The 20,891-nt window shown below is 42.4% G+C and overlaps 1 protein-coding gene across 2 annotated transcripts in view; it reads left to right on the forward strand.

The window, feature by feature from the left end:
- Positions 1–20,891, forward strand: part of PAPPA (pappalysin 1) — a 214,836-nt gene that overhangs the window by 115,569 nt on the left and 78,376 nt on the right. For both annotated transcript variants that reach the window (XM_084898874.1, XM_084898873.1), the window contains one exon: positions 16,917–17,110. In XM_084898874.1, the coding sequence (XP_084755000.1) occupies positions 16,917–17,110 (194 nt within the window). The remainder of the gene's footprint in view (positions 1–16,916; positions 17,111–20,891) is intronic.

Raw genomic sequence — 20,891 nt, forward strand, 5'->3', positions numbered from 1 at the left:
TTGGACTCTTCCAAACTGGACTGGCCCTCTTCATTCTGATATTTGCTGCTACAAAGACAGAGTGGATGGCCCCCATGAAGCCAGCACATGGGGGTCATGTACAGAAAGAGTTGCTACCCAACTGTTAGCAAGGATGAATGTGTACCTAGTGGGTGAAAGAATGTCCAGTTAGGGAGAGATGGAGGCAGAGAGAGGTGAGGGTATCACCCTATCCATCTCACTCCTGTAGCAGCACAGCTCTAATTGTGATGGCCATCACATTTTCCATGGACACATCCATTTTTCTCGTTCATGAGAAAAGGGGTCATGGGGTCCATCCTTGGGTCCCCAGTCAGTATCTGGCGTACTGAATGAAATGACCCTTTGAGTCATTAGAGAGTGGCCAGGAGCCTAGGCAGTACCCTGATTTCCCCTGGAGAACCTACTCCTTTGTCACATTTCACACTCATAGCACCCTGGCAACCACTTTTCAGATGGCACAACAGAGCCCCCAAATGTTTAAGTGACTTGAGAAAGTGGCCTCCATTCAGTAACTGTTTATTGAGCTGGGAAACCACCACAAGAGGAAACACACTTTGGTGACAGCCATGTGCCATGTTGGACCCACAGCCGCGTAAATCTCCTCCCGTGAACTTCCTGAAGGAGGCTGCAGGAAGGTGGCAATTGTCCCCTGCATTTTACACCAGGAGAAACTGAGGCTCAAGCAGGTGATATGACTTGTTCAAAGCAGGCGATTATTAAGTGGCAGAGCTGGGATTTGAACCAAGATCTGCCTAACTCCCAAGCTGGAAGATTGGCATCCTCCTCCAAATTAGCAGTCCTTCGGAACAAGTGGGAGCGATGAGATATGCATATAGATTTCCACCCTCCCATCATCCTTCCATCTTATCATCCTAAACAGTAGTCAGAATAGCAGAATAGCTTGCTATTAGTTTAATTCACTTAATCACTTTTTTCCTATCAACTCCTCTGATTAAATGCATTGACCCTATGAAGTAGTTTTAATATTATGGCTACTTTATAGATTAAGAAAAAGCCAGAGATGTTCAGTAATTTACTCAAGGCTCCCAGGAAAGGGATCCGGCTCTGGAATCTGGCTCTTAAGCCCTCAGGATGAACTACTAAACTTATGCTACCTCTTGATCATTAATGTTATCTACTTTTTTTTTAAAGTGTACTTTCCAGAGCTAAACAGCATACCAACAAACAGGTAATAAGAAGGGACAACAATAGACTATGGAAAAGAAATTTCCACATAAAAAGATCCCAGGGTCTCTTTAAGAAACATTGTCTGGAGTGTTTGTTTACAGATCATTAACTACTTAACAGAGGGAGAAACTAAAGGCCCCTTTTTCCTGGCTGCTACTGATTAAATACCAAGGGGAAATTAAGATAAAGCAAATCTGAAATTATAATAATTTTAAGGGTTTTCTATTTTAATTCGCCAGAAAGATAAAATAGTCCATGCCCCGCACCAGGGTTGCCTTCTCTGCTCTCTGCCCTCAGCTTTGGGGTCTTGCAAAGACAGCTGGGACCAGTCTCACTCCTCTGTCTACATGGAGCATTTGCTGCATATGAAGCCAGGCTTCAGGCAGGATGCGGGTGGGAGTGACAAGCAGGAGCCAAAACCCTTCATCGGAGGACTGCAGATGACAGTGGTCAGTAAGGATATGCAGGGATTGGTGGGGCTGCCCCAGTAGGCATAGGAATACCCCTGGTAGAGGTGCGAGAGTCCATGGCAGCTTCCTAGACAGCTGGGCTCAGTAAAACCAAGAGCAGGGCTTGCTGCTGTAAGGTCCTAAGATCAGGACATGATAGGAACATTGTTTGCTTTTTGGGCTTTTTAAAATGTGTTTATATGATTTTTTTAGAGGGATAGAGAGATAGAAACATCTATGAGAGAGAGACAGCTACCTCCCACACATTCTCTACTGTAGAGTTGAGCCTACATCCAGGCATGTGACCTGACCTAGAATTGAACCAGCAACCTCCTGGTTCATGGATCAATACTCAACCACTGAGCCACACCAGCTGGGCAAGGGGCAAAGTTTTAAAACCCACCTCCCCCAGTGGGGTGCTCTTTAAGGGCCCACAGAGTACTCTTGGAAACCGACCTGAAGAGACTTCAGGGTGATTTTGGCTTTCAACACCAGTCGGAAACCAGGCCCAAGTTATCCATGAGCTTGAACTAGACTTTTCAGCTGCCGTTGGCAAGACTGTAAAGTCCTGGCTAGAGCTTGTCTTTCACTTCAGTTTAGAAGCCCAAAACTATGTATATGACTTGAGTTCAGCCTTGTTACCAATGAGAGGGCTTCACGAGAGACTAAAAGCCCTCGACTTTCCCATTTGTCTTCGTCCCTTTTACCAAGTGAACTCCTGAAAGGAGAGAGTGAGAGAATCCCATGGACATGACCCAGAAGCACAGGGAGTGATGCTCTTCACCTCATAGGGTTGCTGTGCTGCCTTCTTTCATTTATGAATATATTCATCACACAATTATGTATGGGGTCCATGATAGGCTCTGAGAAGCAGATCTGCTGTGCTTGGGATCGTTCCTATCCTTCAGAAAGTGACCAATAAATGTTGCTCATAAGAGTTATTAAAAATAAGAATCTAGTTCTTATTTACAGGTAGAGAATCCCCTGTCCCTGAAAGAGAACAAGCAGAACGTTGAGACTTACTGTTAAGGAAGCCATTAAAGTGTTCTATTCAAGAGTGTGATTTAGTACACATATTTTTACTTTTTTCTCCTTTCCTTTATCTGGCTCTTTTTTGATATTCTGAACTCCTGGGACCTTTGAAGTCTTATCTTCTTCCAGTTCCTTACCTTCTCTTGCTATCCCTCCCCATACCTCCTTCTGCCCATCTTTTTAATATTAGCACTCAGGGCCCACTTTCCATTCTTCATGCTCTCCCTGAGCCCATCATTTCAAACCACAGACTCCAAAAACCATCTCCAGCCTGGAGCCTTTCTCATGCCCTATGGGCTTATTCATCTGGTTACTCCATGGAATGCCCTATAGCCACGCAAAGCCGACACATATGTGGACCTGCTGTGACTCCTGTTTTTCTCCATCTCCACTGGTGGCACCACAAGCCAACCAGACACTTACAGAAGAACTTTGAGAAACATCCTTAACTTTTCCTCTCTGTCATTTCCTACTTCACTTTGAAAACGTTCCCTCCCAAATCAGTCCCTCTTCTCTCTCCCTATCCTTACTGCTACACCTGAGCCCTATATCTCATCTCAGGTCCTGCCTGGACTGTTGCAAGAAAATTCTAACACATCATGGTTTGAGTCTTTGCTCACCCCATCTTCCCTCCAGTGGGATCAGAGAAAGCTTCTCCTAATGCAAATGTTATTTTTGCCCCTCTTCCTTCCAAAGTGTTAGGTGGCTCCCTTGAGATAACACATTGTTTTGTGTATGAGGTGCCATTTTTTTTTTTTTCTAAAATTGTTATACTGAAAATCAAGGGGTATTTTATACATAGAAGTCAACCAAGGAGGAAGCCGCATGCAGGGGAGCAGGACCATAGCTGCCCATACTTTGTCAAACAGGCTTCTTCCAATCATGAGCTTTATTGTTACTGATGTCAGCTGATGCCATAATTAGAGGTAGAGGTGGAAAGTGTGCAGATGCAACAGGGACCAGAGCATTTTGAGCCCATCTAGATGTCAAAAAAATAAAAAGATAGCCCTAGCTGGTTTGGCTCAGTGGATAGAGCATCAGCCTGCAGACTGAAGGGTCCCAGGTTTGTTTCCAGTCAAGGGCACATGCCTGGGTTGCAGGCTTGATCCCCATTAAGGGACATGCAGGAGGCAGCCAATTAATGATTCTCTCTCATCATGGATGTTTCTATCTCTCTTTCCCTCTCCCTCTCTTTCTAAAATAAATAAACATATTTTTTAGAAATAAAAAAATAAAAAGGATAAATACCAGTAAGCAATTGTTTTACTCTACAAAATTCAAACTGAATGTGATCAGCTATGCAAAAGAGCATGGAAATAGAGCCGCAGAGACAATTTGGATCTCCTCCCACTGAGTGTACGATCAGACAGTGGAGAAAACAGGAAGAATAACTCCTTAAGATGCCAAAAAAAAAAAAAAAAGAAGAGGCCTTAAGAGGAAAACCAGCAAAATGTTTAAAATATTGATTTCTTAATTTTGGGTTGGAAAGGGGGCGTGTCTTATACGGTAAATCTAAATTCCTTACAATGGCATCAAGACTGGAGTGGTCTGATCTACTCACATGTACCTTAGGCTTCAGAATCTTCTGGGCTTTGCACCTATGACCCTGTCTTGAGCTTCCTTCCATTTGCTCTCGTTCCCCTGCCTGGAATGTGTTCCCACCAGTTACTCCTCCTCAGAGATTCAGCCCAATGTTAGCCCCTAAAAGAAGCCTTCAGATGCTGGGAAAGGTTGAGTTGGGGGTGGTGGGGTTCCTTCCTGCTCTCACAGCTTCTTGTGCCTCAGAGCAAAATTCTGTCAGTCAATTCTTTACTTGCCCTTCTCACTAGACTCTGAGCTCTTGGCATGCTGAGACCCAGTTAATTCCTCTGATTCTCAGGATGTAGTCCAGGACCTGGTAAATAATTTGTGGCTCAATTAGTGTAGACTATGAGTGAAGGAAGCATGTGTTTTTAAAGGGATGCTTCTTAAGTTGAGAGTAACTTTCTTAAGTTTTATCTATCAGGCAACAAAAGTGTCATAGAGCTTTGTTGGCCTGGCCTATAGTGTCCCATGGACCTGTCTGAATCACAGACTTTCCACCTCACAGTGGTCCTCTCTACAGGACATCAGCACTGGGCTGCTTGTGTTCCAATCTGGGCTCTGGGGTGCGGGCTGCTTTAGTCTGATTGTACCTTGCCTTAAAGGAAAGACTGGCTCCAATGGCAAGACTCCTTTATCTCCATACTGACCATGGTCATAACTCTTTGATGAGTCCAGATACTTCACAACTTTAGGAGAAGGAGTGGGTAGAAGCAGTGAACTTGGTGGTTACTTAAATCACCCCCCAGAACTCTCTGATAACCCCAAATGGAACTGTTTCAAAAGGAAGTCTGGGTTCAGCTAGCTTCCTCTTAGGAACCATTCTAGTTAACTAGCAGCTGGAAAGGACTACAGGTAGGCCACCCCCCAGGCAGAGAATTCAAAAGGAAGTGGATGGCTGTGTAAATAACACTGCTTGAAGGGGCATTTAAGCCAGGCTCTTTGTTAAGGAAATTGATGGCTTTGTAAGTACTGCCTCTGAAGGAAGTACTTGAGTGGAAGGTTCCTGAGCTTCCCTGGTTAATTCCCTAATGGACTGTGGGCCAGGACACTGGGCCCCCAAGTATTCCATCACTTGCCAACAAAAAACTTGGATTCTGCTTTTAAAAATTGAAAAAGGTTTCACCAAACCTTAAGTTATGGAGCCTGCGCAGTTTAACTGGCACAAGGCAGCCAAGACAGATCGCTTCCTTTGGAGAGAGGGAGATGCTGATCTTCCCCAGAACCTTTGTTCTTGCAAGGCACCTTGCTAGGCATTTTCTAGGCAGCTTCTCATTCCATTCTCCTGAGGTCTGCAAAGACATCATGTCACCAGCTTGCTGAAGGGGGAACTGGGCTAGGAGATGAAGTGGGTTGCTCATAGACACCCCGTTAATTGGTGGAGAGCAGGGATGTGACAGCAGACCCCAGAGACTCCTAAGTACCACAGAATTGCAGGGTGTTGTGGAGAGAATCAGATTAGCGGTCTCATTAGATCCCCCTCAGTATCCACATTCTCACAAAGGGCATGAGCTAGGCAACGTGGGTGGATGTAAGGGAGTGGGTTTTGGAATCAAATGGATAAGGATTTGGGTTTTGCTGTATGAAACTCTTTAGAGACGATTTCCCTTGTCTGTGAAATGGGGATAACACCACCAAACACAAAGGATTCTTCTGGAATTAAAGGACATTGGATACTTAAAAGCATTTAACACAGTGCCTAGCAGGAACCACACCATCCAATTGTTCATTTAGCAAATATACTTATTACATAGTGGCTATAATTCTAATTGGGGAATTAGATGATGCTACAGAGAACAGAGAGAGGGACAAGTGGCCTTTCTGGAGTGGATTAAAACTGAATAAAAGGATGGTTGGAGGCTCATCTTAGGAAAAGCAGGCCTGGGGATTGGGCGGGGGGGAGAAAGAGGAGAATATGGGATACCCAGGAAGTGGACAGGATTTCAGCTTGCCTGGAGCTGAGACAAGAGCACTAGAGAACACAAGAGCAGGCTGTGGAAGCAGGCAGGGACCAGATGATTTCTTGATGCCACTGAGCCTCAGAAAATGTTGAATGAATAACTCTATCTTCTGAGGTAGACTGTTGCATTTCCACACCAACTGTAGTTTGTTAGAAGAGCTTTCTACTGTGTCCCCTGGGAGCCTCTGTTCCTTAGGGTCAGCGTTTTCATACCTATGTGGACATCGCTTCATGAGAGTGCTTAGCTTGGGCCCCAGTGGTCACCAGTGGCTTCAAATTGGTCTGCCCAGCCATCTCCATGGCCAGAGAAGACTTCCCTGTCCTCCATTCTGGCACCTGCAGCCAGCAATGCATCTGCAATTTCACTCTTGTTTGAGCGAACACCTCCAGTTGGTGGAAACTGATTTCAGAGAGACCACAAATCCCAGGAACTTTTTCTGAACATGAATAGTGATGCCCACAATTATCATCTCTGATCAGAATATAGGGGTTTTGATTGATCTAAAATGTTCCAAGTTAACTCTTAAGATTTAGAATCAATTTTCCCCTCCTTTCCTTTCTTCCTACTTTCCTTCCTTTGCTCTTTCTGTCCCCCCACCCCCTTCCTTTCTCTCCTTCCCATTTTTGATTCCTTATTGGGAAGTGAGAGAGACATGCTCACATTTCTGTACGAACAAAACTCAGTGTAACACTATCAAAGAGCACATGGGTTCAGATGAACACAGAATCCTTTTCAAAGGACAGAAGAGTAGCTGTTCCATCAGGTAAGACAAAGAAAACGTATCTGAGTGCAGTGTACTCCTGCCCAGTGACTCGGCTTCTCTCCTCCGAGCAGGACCGACTTGGAGAAGCAGGACACCGTAGCTCCAATGCCTCATCCTTTGGATTCACATGAACGATATGGCAGGAGGATAGTCTCCCTGGCTGCCCACACTCATCAGAGCTCATGATGGGAGGTTTCTTACATAGGAACCCTTCCAAACCCTTCCAGGAACTCACCACATTTTGGTCACCTTAGTCACCACCACCTATGTCAGATGGCCTTGGTGGGCATGGTTTTCACATGGGACCCTGCTTTGGCCTCGATTCCTTGGTTACTGCTAACATAGCGTCCCATTGCTCAAAGTCTCTCTTCTCTAGAACCTTGAAGATGTCTTAACAGACAGATAGGCAGCTTGTTTTACTGAATTGAAGAACAGATACAATGTGTGTACACATTGACTTTTATTTGAAGGCACTGTTTTTTTCATGCTCATCTACTTGTATTTGTCACAGACCAGTTTTTGTCTGACATTGCATTACATCCAGTGTTTATACAATGAGCCTTATTCAGTCAACCCAAACCTTGGGCCTAAAATAATTAACCATGCAGCATTTAGTGAGTCACTTAACCTCTCTGAATCTTAGTTGGGATACTTGCAAAATGAAGCATGAGAACGAGATAATTTCTAAAACTCTTGCAGCACTAAAACCATCAATTATTCATTCAGCAAATATTTTCAGATTGTCTTCCATGTCCTAGATTTGGAATGCAATAGTGAGCAAAACAGCCTACCTTTCAGCTCTCGCAGTGCTGCTCTTCTGTTTCAGAAAGAATGAAATGAGCAACTACACTTTTGAAGAAACAATCTAATGCTGTGTAGGACATAAAATAGACTAGTGGGGGCAGGGGGAGTGACTGCAGTGAAAATAGTGTGGTTAGAAAAGGTCTCACCAGGCAGGTGATGGTTGAATTGAGACCTAAACAATGAATTAAAAATAGCCATTTGATGATTTGGGAGATGAGTTCTAAACTGTAGCTGTGATAAAAATATGTGAAAACGACATGTATGAGTATGTTTCATAGCATTATTTTACTTGAACATTACAGTCACTTTCTGAAATGGGTAGGAAAAGTGATTTTTTTTTTCATATTTATTAGACAAGAATGAAACCCAGAATGATGATGATCTGGGTTGCCCAGTACCAGTACAGGAGAGTAAGTTAGTGATAGAGATGAGCTTCAAATTTTGATTTCCTCTTCCTAATGTCATCTGCTTTTCCTTATAGTTCTCTTCTGTGTTTCTCAGAATGGTTTCACCCACACCCTTCTCAGTCTTCATTTTGCTGATCACATTTTCCCATCTCCAGACTAAAAAAACAACAACAACACTACTGTAATGATTAAAAGAAAAATATATATCAAGTACCCAAGTAGAGTGACTTAATTGAAGGAGATCTTAAATTAAAGATAGCTGATTTAACTCTCTCAGTCTACAGAAGGGGAAAGTGCAGTCCAGCGAGGGAAATGACTTGTCCCCAGCCTTGGGTAGAATAGAGGACATCTATTCTTTAGACTCCCATTCTCTTGACCATGCTATTGCTTTTGAAACAGGGTCCCATTCTTTATTTTTTTCTTTCTATCTTATTTTAACCTATTGATATATTTATTTATTTGGGGGTGTTGAGATCACATTAAAACCACTGACATTCAGTTTGTAGTTTGCTACCTTTCATCACTCTGTCACTTTCACATACTCATCTGCATATGAATGTTTCAGATGGTTTTTCTTCACTTATTATTAGTGTATATTACCCAAGACAAATCTCATTGTATTTCCTGTTCATATTTTTAAAGGCCTTTGCATCCTAGATGTTACTCGTCCTCCTGTCTATGCTTAGGACGCCAGGCATATTTCACGGCCACTGTAGAATCCATTGTGGTACTGACATTTATCCCCTCTTTCCTATCAGGAGATAGCACTGAACCCAAAAGGGACCGGCTAAAACCCATTCAAGGCTTTGAACATTCATTTCTATTGAATGTATTGTCATTTATTAGGATCACTATCTTTGCTTACAATCTTTTTAGGCCATTTAAATAACTGTACTAAATTCAAGGTGATGTAAATGCATTTTCAAGTTCCAATTCATAAGACCATCAAATCTCTTTATTAAATTTTATTTTAGTATGCACCACAGTTTTTACCTAGATATTTCATTTCTTTGCAAATTCAGTTAAGAAAAAAAAATTTAGGACAGATGGTGAGTCACGATGTCTTACAGGAAAAAATATTATGAAATGGTTTAGATAGAATTGGATTATTCCCCTTAATATGTGCTTGAATTGTATTATGATCTCATTCTAATTAATATTTTCATAAAATATTTTTATGTAGTAGAATGCTGAAGCAGATTCAAATCAGGTTTGAGCCATCTTCAATATAATCAATAACAGAGATTCTAAAACTCAAAAAGAGCTTTGCTAATTCATTATTTATTCAATACCTGCTTTGAAATTGACATTGTCCTAAGTATTGGGGATGTAAATAGAGGTAAGACTGGAGCCAACCCAGTAATATCTTACAATCCAAGAGCTGTACATTTTCATTCATTCATTCATTCATTCATAAATATCAGTCACAGTATGGGAAGGCAGTTCTCTTGATCCTAAAAAAAGAGGTACACTTTGAGACATACTCCCATAAATCTTATCATAAATAAAAATTAATTTTAGATAGTGAATAATATTGTAATGGAAATAAAATACAGTGGTAAGCTGCTCTAATGGAGTGGGGAATAGGATGTGAGCTTACTCTAAGTAGACCAGGTTGTTATTTGAGGAAGTACTATTTGAACTGATCATTAAATGATGAAAAGGAAGTGAGTGTGAGAAAATCCAAGAAAAAGGTATTCCAATAAAGTGAGTAACATGTGCAAGTTTCTGAAGCAATAACAAGTTTGGCTTATTTAAGGAACAGATTCTTGTTAAATGGATGCATTTATGGATGAACAAATAAATGAATGAAACCTAGTGAGCAAGAGGATAGTAATAGGAGATATTCAGAGACAGCAGCGACTCATAGGCCCTGTTACAGATTTTGATTTTGTTCCATGTGACATGGGAAGCCATTGTGGTGCTTTAACTAGGAAAGTGGTCTGATATAGTTTGTTTTTAAAGGACCACTATAGCTGTATTCTAAGGGAGGGAAGATTGGGAATCAGACATAGAAAAACCTGGTTAAATGTGCAATACCTCAGTGATGATGGCTGGGATTAGGTGCTGGTGATGGAGCAAAAGTAGATCTTTTTGGAATTTTCTGAGCTGAAAGAGTCTCCAAGATGTACTTTTTTTTTGGTTTTAGTGAGTTGGCTAAAAAAATAGGAGTGATGATTCAGAAGGTTTTGGTTTAGCCATTGTTGAGCAATGTTGTCATTTACTAAGAAGAGGAAGAAAGGAATTTGGGGAGAAACCATTACTTCTGTTTCAGACATGTTGATTTTGTGATGACTTGAAACAGATATTTAAGTAGAGATGTCATTGTTGGGACTCAGAGAAGAGATCATTTTAAAGAAATGTTTGAGTCATTAGTGCATAAATGTTCTAAAAATTGTACTTAAAACTTAGGACTAGATGAGAGGATATAGATAGATAAGAAAAAGAGGGCCTAATTGCTAACCCTGAACCATGGCAACATTTAATAAAGAGTGAGGGAAGCAGAAGACAGCACATGAATCTGTCTGGGAAGAGCTGGGAGCCAGAAGGGATAGGATGGCATGGTGTCATGTCATCCAAGAGAGAATACTGCTACCTTATGGAAAAGATACTTCTTGATATGCTTCAAGATTCTTTGACTTTGCAGTGTGTGTTAGCAATGTTGAAGTCATTGGTGATCTTGACAAGATTGGTTTGGGTAGAGTGGTGAGTACAGAACCTCGATTGGAGAGAACTAAAGAGTGAATTCCAAGAGAGAAAGGAGATAAGTTTAGATAATTCAATAAACTTTACTGTGAATCACAGAAAGAGAAATATGACATAGGAGACAGTAGTACAGAGATGTTGGATGATGCCACTTAAAATTGTTTTTTAACTTACATTATTTAATTTTTAAAATAAAAAAATGTTTATATAGGCAATATCCTGTTTTGCTGATATGGAATGAGAACATAATGATGGAGGAAATAGAGGGAGTTGGACAAATAGGGATGCAGAAGATTGATATATGAGGCTTCATGACCTGAAGATGCTGGAAGTAAATCTTGATGAAAGACTCAAAGGTAGAAAGTTGCCTTTCAGGCTAAGGAACTAAGGGTAGAAGCTCTGAGGTGTGAGTCCTGGGGAGGAACTGTATGCATCTGAGAGTGAAGGCATGAGTATTGTAAACATGATCAGGTTTATGTTTTAGATGAAAGGTTCATCATGGGCTGCTTTATGATGAGGGACTGAAGTGAGGAGGCCTTCAAGCCAGAGGTGTCAGGGCCAAGAGGACAGAGGACCAGGCTGCCCCCAGAGGTACTTTTCATGGCAGGCCTGAGAATGGAGTGGGGCTGCAGCGTGAGACTACTTCCAAATTCACTCTTCTTTTCCTGGTGCTTTTGGGTTGCTGGACGGTTCCTAGTTGTCACAGTGAAACGCAAGAAGGAATTTCTGGCCCACTTTGGTATGTAGCCAGCCCTGGAAAGAACACGAAACCGACTTCAGCTCCTCAGGCTCAGTTGACCTCATCAGCATCTGAAGCTGGTTAGTGGATTCATGGTTCTGTAGGAGCCTTTGGCCACCCTATCATCTGTACCCTGGACAGGCTGATCTGGTGGAGAAGGTTAAGGACAAACCCCAGTTTGAATAGAATTAAATGATGTCAGCAATATAGGTGTCTCACGAAGCTTTTGAAGGATCATTGATGCAGTGTCTCAGTATTTCTGTTCCAGAGGAAACTTTGCCAGTGGAGCCACCTCCCAACCCCAGGCTTTCCTTTTGCAAACCTTCAGGGGTTAAGCACTGTAGTTGCCCCTGTTCCAAGGAGCTATTGGACACAACGATCATGCATATTTTGGTCTTTTCTTATTGTTGTTTGGATGAATTGTCATGTGGCATGAAGCTTGTTGTGGTTGGATCCATCCCTAAACAAACAGCTGAACTTAAAAAATACTATTTTTTCCTGGTGCTTAAAAAAATAGTAATCATTGGACTAAAAGAGACTCTCTCAGTGCCAGTCAGTCACTGTTCCCTCTGAAAATAGAAACAGATGCGAATTTCTCTAAAGCTGACCCATCTTCATAAACAGGAAGTTTAGAAAGACAGGTAAATCTATCCACCCTTAGGAAGGGAGCCTATCTAAGAGTCTGTGTTCAAATTCTTTGCTTCCTCCTTGAGTCCTAAACCAAATCCATCGCCTATTACTTAAAACTCTCACCTCCACATTTGCAGAGTTGTTGTTTTGTTTTGTTTTTTCTCAATGGGCTGTAGACTTGGTAACCCCCCAAATAGCTTCTCAGACTAGTTATATTTAGTTCACATTAGTGTTTGTTCTGAAAAGTGAAATCAGAGATTCCGCAAAATAATATCGAAACTTGGTAAAGGGCCAAACACGATTTTGTTGCCAGAATCGTATACTGAAAGCCCAGTCTGATATAACAGCATGGTGCTATAGAAAGAGCACTGCACTGTGAGTTCAAGACACATCAGTCTAGTCCTGTCTCTACTGAAAATTTCTCTGAAGGCTTCCATAAGTCATGGCAACATATGAACCTCAGCTTCCTTCATGCAAAATGAAATTATTGCTTTCAGCTCCAAGGTCATCATCATCATCAACCAGTTATTGATCATATGTTATGATCAAGCTATTTGAGCATCACACTAAACAGTCAATCATTCAACCATTATTCAGAAGAGGAAACCAAGGTTCACAAATTCTGAGTGATATGCCCGAAGTCAAATCAATAGTAAATGGAACCTCTGCTAAACAAAGTCAGGTCTACACCTCACTGCCTCAAAGACTGAGCCTCACAGGTAACAGCACACCTTTCTTGGTCAGGAGAATCTTCAAGATCTCCCCATCTCTAAAGGATAAGGTTCAAATTCCTTAACATAGCATTGCAGCCCTTCCTCATCTGGCTTCAGATCAGCTTTTCAATGTCTCAGCTCCAGGATCCATTGAACTCTCTGAACTGTGACCTTGCCAGACATATACACACACGGATCAAGATGCAGTTATATTCTTCCCGGAACATGGGGAAGTTCTTTTGATCCTCCAAGATGCTGCCCCCAAGCATCTTCTCAGGAAGCCATCCCCCATTTTTCCAAGTAGTGTTGATCCCCCTGCAGAAAAGAGTCCTGTTGGATTCATTAGTGTATCCCCAGTGCCAGTGCAGTCACAGAGCAGATACTTAGAAACTACTGGTGAAGTGAATTAATAGTCCTTACCAGTTCTCCTCTGAAGATTAGGACCTATCTTAGCTGAGGATGATAACATCCCTTCCTCCTAAAATCTCTTAAGATTGGGCACTGTATTACTTTGCCTTTAAAACCTGTATTATTTTCTCATCTCTTGTTTGTTATGGTAGTTGATCATCCCAGCTCTATATTGAGGCAGTCTAAAAGGGAATCTTGTCTTCAGTTTATATATTGGGAAACTAAGGAACAGAGAGATGAACTAACATGCTAATATTACCTGATAACCATGGGCAGATCAGGAGGGTAAATACAGGGTTTCAAAATTCAAGAATGAGAATTTATAACAATGGCTTGAATGCCATTGTTTACTTATACATCAAAGTAAACTCCCTGAAGCGTGGCTTTCTGAGTTTTCAGATAGGGGTGATGATCTCTGTCTCAGTGTCCTTTGGGCATGCCTTGGGAATGCAGAGGCATGCATTTCAGTTCCGTGGTGCAGGCCCACGGAAATTGAAGATTACATAAAGTGAAGCAGCATCGGTTGTGTCTGTCCACTTACAGAGTCCATTGGGCTCAGGCTATTGGAGCTGAGCTCATTGCTTCCAAAAGGAAAAGAAAGTGTCTTTCAAGTAAAAGCCCAACCATGGAAGATAGACTCAGCAGTGCCCCCCCCCCCAGCCACAGCAAGACTCCTCACTGGATAGAGCAGATTTTTAAACCTGTCACCACATGAAAGGAACTGAATCTGAATTGTGGAGTTCCCTCAATGTCAGCAGAGGTTCCCTCATGTGAAGAGAGGAAGGGCTGGGAATCAGCCTGTCCCTGCAATTCCCCTGTAAGCCAGTTGCCACTGGTGTCTCAATAACTTTCCCTCCCCAACTACACCCAGTGTAAAAAAATGTTTTTTTCAAAGAGCACAGAATTTAAACTATATTTGGACAAGAGTATATGCATCAGAGGTGCCAAATTTTAGTTATTCATTCATTCAACAGATACTGAGAGTCTAATAGGTTTTCACAGTACCCCTCCCCATGGGATGTATCATTATCAATGCTACCTAGCTACTACATGGAAGGCAGGCAGCAAGGTGATCATTTGGCTTCAAACTCTTTTCACTACAATCTGCTCTCTTTCACTACAATCTGCATAAAGCATTCAAGAAGCACTAAGTAAATTGTAATGAAAACAGAAAGGCCAATCTTGTTCTATTGTTTTGTTGTCACTCTCTTTCCTGACCACACATTTGTATTCCATTCCTGACCATGTTCCCTTCAGTGCATGGGGCATGGGAGTAGGGATGGAGAGAGAATTCCCCAGATGAAGATGGGCAGATGTATCTGAAGGACCCCTGGGACTCTAGCAAGGGAAATGAATAGCAGAGTCTAAGGATGTTATTCAAAAAAAAAGGGGACTCAAGAGTAGCTTTGTTAGCAAAATCTTGGGGCAGAAACCAGGCATCCTTCCACTCCCCCCTCTCTTTTTTCTTCTCTTTAGCTCTATAGTCTATCTCTCTTTTAACTCTGTTTATATCAATCTGTTTATATTAACTATTTGTCTATTTAGGTACCTATTTAACTACTTATATCTATCTCTTTCTCTCCTCCATTCCCAGGTTCTGCTGATTCTAGGCAGACATATATTAAGGTCATAATCAGGAAGAAATTAGCCTTCATGATTACTCCAACTCTAGCCCCAACTTCTGACACTCTGAGGTCTCTTCAGTGGGGGAATAAATTGTCTTCTTAACGAATAGATCTTCTACAATCTTATTTTAATCTTACCTTACTGGTCTACATATTAGAAGAGCAGAAATGAATTACCAAAAGTCAGACAACCCCATGACCGTATCTACAGGAGGTTGTGCAGTAATTATTCTGTAGATACCACACATAGGGGGAAACCCCTCTGCCAGGCTTGTACTTCTGGCTCTGTGGACACCTCACCTGCTAGGGCTCTCAGAGTTCCTTCAAATAGATAAAATGGGAGAGGGGCTGGCATTGTACACACCATCTCAGGAAATCACTGCAACAAGGTAAGTATTATCTCCATTCCTTTTCGGAGGAGGGAAATGAAGTTCAGAGAAGACAGGTTATTTTGTTTCAGTCCTGCATATCGTATATATAGCAGAGTTAGGACTAGAAACTGGCTTTATCTGATGCCAAAAACTATGTTCTTTGCAATTCCCTGTCTTGGGTGAGTGAAGTCTGCATTGATGGTTGGTCATTCTTGGATTGGGCCTACGCTTTATTTTATGTGAGTTGGCCACATTGACCAGGACACTGGAGCTCTAGAGAAGTGCTGAGCCTGTGTCCGTCCCTTGCTTGAACTGCCAAGCATGCTAGTGGTCACTGGAGTCTGTGCTGGCTCCAACCCATCCTCAAATAATTGAATTATAATGAATTGATTTATTCTGGCTCTTTCTGTAGTATTTCACTATGTAAACTGCAGAAATAAACAAGGGATTTTGGAGCTTGGAAGGGGCTTAATATTCTTCTGCCCCTGAATTCACGGACTCCTTTTTCAGATAATCAGCATCCTAGGAATCTTGGCCTTATTTCTGCTTGATCTGGGTGCTTTCTGTTATGGGGAAGGCTTCTTGAAGGTGTTTTAGGCGAGTGCTGACTTCGCAAGCTGATTCAGTTCAGTCGGTTAGAAATAAATTACCCCTTAGAAGATAAAGCCCATTATTGTAGAATGGGAAAGGCTTGGTTGGCTTACCTGAAATGCCCAGGGTATCTAACAAGCCCTAAAAACCTAGAGAATTAGATAGGAAGTGCTCCTAGCATCCCAGTGGTCTAACTTCCTTCTCTATAATAAGTATAATCGAGGCCAGAGAGAAAGAGTCCTGTCTAAAGTAACAGAGCAATTTAGTTACAGAGCTGGAACTGGAACCAGCCTCTCTTGTATATAAATTCACTCTTCATGTGAAACCAAAAACCTCTTGGAGCTCAATAAACCTCATTTTGCGACTGGGGAGTTCCGTGGCATCGAGTAATGTCTCCAGAACTTAGAAAGGGAAAAATCTGAGTTCGAAACCAGGATCCGGCATTAACACACTATGTGATCTGGAGCATATTATTAACAATGTGTGAGATCTCGTTTCCTGATCTGAAAGACTAAAATGATAACTAAAATAATAATGCCTTCCTCACCAGCTTGCTGTAGGCTCACTTGGGATAATGAAAATGGAAGTGTTTGTGAGTTTCGCATGCGTACATGTGTAGTGAAAAACATGTAAGTTTAATCCTCTTAAAATGTTAGGCGTATAGTACAGTATTATTAACACAGTACATGTCCTTTTGTGACTGGCTTAAATCATTTGTGATAATGCCCTCCATGTCTGCTCGTGTTGTGACATATAGAAGGATTTCCTTCTTTTTTGAAGGCTGAATAATAATCTGTTGTGATGATCAGTGATGGGCTTTAACAGTGCTGATGATACTTCTGGTCCAGTTCCACAGCTGCTACTGATGGCTGAGACCAAATGACCAATATATCTCTCTGTTCTTCCCCTTCCGTGTCACTCCTGCAGATGAACCCAGCCGGTGCTATTTCCATGATGGTGACGGGGTATGTGAGGAGTTTGAACAAAAAACAAGCATCAAGGACTGTGGTGTCTACACACCCCAGGGGTTCCTGGATCAGTGGGCATCCAATGCTTCAGTTTCCCATCAAAACCAGCAATGCCCAGGATGGGTCATCATTGGCCAGCCAGCAGCATCCCAGGTAAGACGCCAGCCATGGGTGGCATTTCCTGCCGATATTCTGAATCTCTACTCTATCCCTCAGAGCTTTCCACCTCTAAGGTAGTGTCATTGGATGTGGCCATGTGACCATACCTCTAAACAAATGTAATTCCAGAGCCTCACTAGTACCATTTCTCAGGGATTAGATGTGGAATAGCTAAGCACAGGGAAGGAACGTCAGGGTAATGACTGTTGTCCTATGTCCCTACCTGTTATAATTCATATTTAGGAAAGAATTCCATTTTGGACATACCACTGGAATTCAGTGGGGAAGAACACATTCTTTTGGGTGGAGTTCCACAATTTATTTTGTGTGTATGTGTGTGGGAGGATACTCTTTGAACACTCCTGTGAATTTGCTGTGTGGCCTTGGACTAGTCTCCCCACCTCTCTGGCCCCCATATTTTTCCATCTTTAAATTAGAGAGTAGGTCAGCTTGATGATCTCTAAGGACCTTCCCAACTCTAAAAAGCCGTGACTCACTCTCCGGTCCCCTAATGCACTGTTTGCGCTCCAGGGTTCTTCCCCAAAGGACTCTCCGCTCGGTCGAGGGACTAAGAGTGTTGGGGCCAGCAGAGCTTATGTGATTCTAGGGATGGCTGTGCTGTCCCCAGAGCCCCCTTTCCAATTATCCTGCTGAGCAAGCACCTGCCTTCTTCCGAGACTCCCATTTCCCAAAGACACGACTCAGTGCTTCTGACCGCCTGGCCCAGTGGCTGCCTCTGAGGCCGGTCTGCCTCCTGGCCTTGTAGATGAGTCATTATACTGTTTCCCTGATTTAGGGTCAGTGGGGACAGACCTGATTTCTAGATAAAAGAGAGATGTGATCTTCTCCTGGGGCCCAGTAAAAAAAACCATTGGATGAGGTACAAGATGGGTACATTCACTTACGTATTTTATAGTGTTTATCTGATCATTTCTCATTTACCCATTTGCTTATGTTTATATTCATTAGATTCCCTATTCATTCCTTTGCATTTATTTATGACTGCCCTGAGGAGAATGTGTGGAGAGAAATGGGAACACAGTATCAAGTATCCCTGATGCTTCTCATGGGCAGTGCCCGTCTGGTGAATGAATGAATGGGTAAATGAATGAATGTCTAGGCCTCATCCTACCCCTGTGCCATCGCTGTACTTGAGGAACTCATCTTTGGCTACACCCAATTTCACGAACTCTAATAATCAGTTTGTGTGTCTGGCTCCCCCATTAGGCTGCTGGCACTTTCATAACTGTTTTGAGTTTTATTCATCTCTCTCCCCTTCTTCAAGCACAAGATCCAGATAAGACTAGCTGCTCAGAAAATGTGTGTTTAATTGATTATAGATTCACGCACGTGCACACACATACATGTACACATTGCTACATACAATGAAAAACACTAAGAGACAATGTTCAAGAACCACATCTGTATGTCAGAGAATGTCCTGCTCAGGGTTGTCAGGGCTGGCTGTCAGTAGAGCCAGGAATTCCAGATTCAGCACCAGCATCTCTTTCTAGAAGTGTTTCAAAAAAATTCATTCAAACATTATTAACACACAGACTCTCACAAGAGCAAGAAGTGAGGTAGCAGCTGTGCTTAAAAATCACCCAAAGGTTATCGCTGCAAATGTGAGAAGAGGAGAGAAAGACTTTTCCAGTCTTAGCGCTTGAAAGAGACTTCATGGGGCAATTATTCCACTTTGGTAAGGAAGGGGCTGTCAGGAATTATGGGCAATTATCTCTTCCTAAACAAAAATCCAATTTAAAAAAATCATTATCAATACTACAAAGAGGAGATGAGGAAACAAAATCATCCTATTGAATTATTCATTGCAACCAATTTTATTTTAATGAAATCGACTAGGTTCCATTACTATGGGCTTGGACATAATCTTTGTTACAAGGAGACTTCAGCTGTAACTAAATTTGCCTTAATGAGATCAGCTCACTGGAGAATACAGGGTCGAGGAGAGGGTGTGTGTGCAGGCTGGGTGCAGGGCCAGGCAGGGCGGCCTGGAGGGCTGTTGAACAGTCTCCTGAAGCCCCCCTCAGAAAGCAGATGGCCCCATCGTGTGCACACACACATGCACACACACATAGCCTGTGTAGTCCTGTAAGGCTGTTTGTGGAATGGAAACTACCTCCCTTCTGACAGCACAGCAGAGGGGGATGAGGTATAAACATGGCACTCATTACCTTGTGCAGTGATTAGAGAAGGCTGATAGCTAATTCTCACCCTGTCAGTGACTCCAGTGAAGAAGTTGATGGCTTGAGAAAAGGAGTTGGGAAGTACTTAGATGCACTTTCCCCCTATACAATTAAGCTCTTCTCCTCCTCCTCCTTCCTCTTTCTCTCACACACACGCATACATGCACACACAAAAACATGAAAACATTTCTACAAAAATAGGCATTATAGGGGCAGGATTCCAGAGAGTATGAACAAAAGCAGACACAGGAGAATAGTGGAAGTGAACAGGGGTCTCCTGGTCCACCAGCCACCATACTGGACACTCATACATCTCATAGCTTATCCCCTTGCCATTCCTCAAGCTAAGAAGCATTGCCCAGGTTGGAGAAATAGAGAGGCGGAGTGGCTTCCCCAACGGTCCATAGCCTATACATGGAGAATTTAGGATCAGAAGGATGTCATGGAAGGTGATAGGAAAAGCTTAGGGATATGTATGTGATCATGTTCAAAAGTTGCAAGTGACTGGATTCCTGGCAAGTATCCCTGGGAAACAAGCAGAAAGAATCATAGGTGAACAGATCATAGAGTTGCTGTCACTGTGCAGACCCTGTGAGATACGTGAATTCTCTGCTTGACTTATGGGCACTGCCCACAGCTTTGAGTTCAGGCTGCTTCTACTCCCTGTCCCGGGGGTCCTATTCCCTAGCCCCGCGCTGCTCACCGGGATGTCCATGAACTTGAGAAGTGATGAAATGTGTATGGTTGTTTCCATTTTCTCTTTATAAACCAGTTTTGCCCTACTCTGTCTTCCCCTGATGCTATAAAAATGAGAAATACAAGTGTCTATTGAACTCATGTGCCTGATTCTATGCTGGAGTCTGTGAAACAAACAAAACAAAAACAAAAAGGGAAGTAAGGGGAAGACCCAACCTCTGGTCTGTCCATGTACAAGACTTGGGCATGAGAATTCTCTGGGGAGAAGCCCTGTCCAAGTAAGTTGGCAGGGTCTCACCTTGACCACTAGAAAGAAGAAACAGTCATTTAGCTATAGGAGTTCAGAAAGTTGATTAAAATTTGATTTTTTATTTTGTATAAGCTCTCCACTTTAACAGTTTCTGAACTCTTTCTCTATTCTCCTCATGTAAGATCCCCAAATTTGGTTAGGACTTAGTTACTCCACCCTGAACATTTAGTTTTATATTCAGATGTTACCAGAAGTATCAAAACTTCCTGGTTGTGCAAATTGGGCTGAACATCCTATAATAAGAGACATTCTTTGGATATTTTGGCCATGCACCTTCCTGGCCCAGCTGGAATTCAAGAAGTCCCTGAAACAGAACAAACATGGAAATGAACCCAAAGAATCCAGTCCTCTCTGTTCTGGGAACCTCAGACATGGATTGATTTAATGGTGCTTTTTGCAAAGATCCCATCTTGTTCTTATTTTGTCTCCTTGTTTCACCAAAGGCTTTACACCAAAGGCTGCTCAAATGAGATGTAGCTATTCCTTTATCTTGTCCCCACCCCCAGCATTTCTACTAAAGCCAGTTTCCCCTTCTCCAAGCAGGCACCTCCCTCCTCCCACAGTG

This window comes from Pipistrellus hanaki (assembly GCF_964339955.1).
Source record: "Pipistrellus hanaki genome assembly, chromosome: 11".
Lineage (NCBI taxonomy): Eukaryota > Metazoa > Chordata > Mammalia > Chiroptera > Vespertilionidae > Pipistrellus > Pipistrellus hanaki.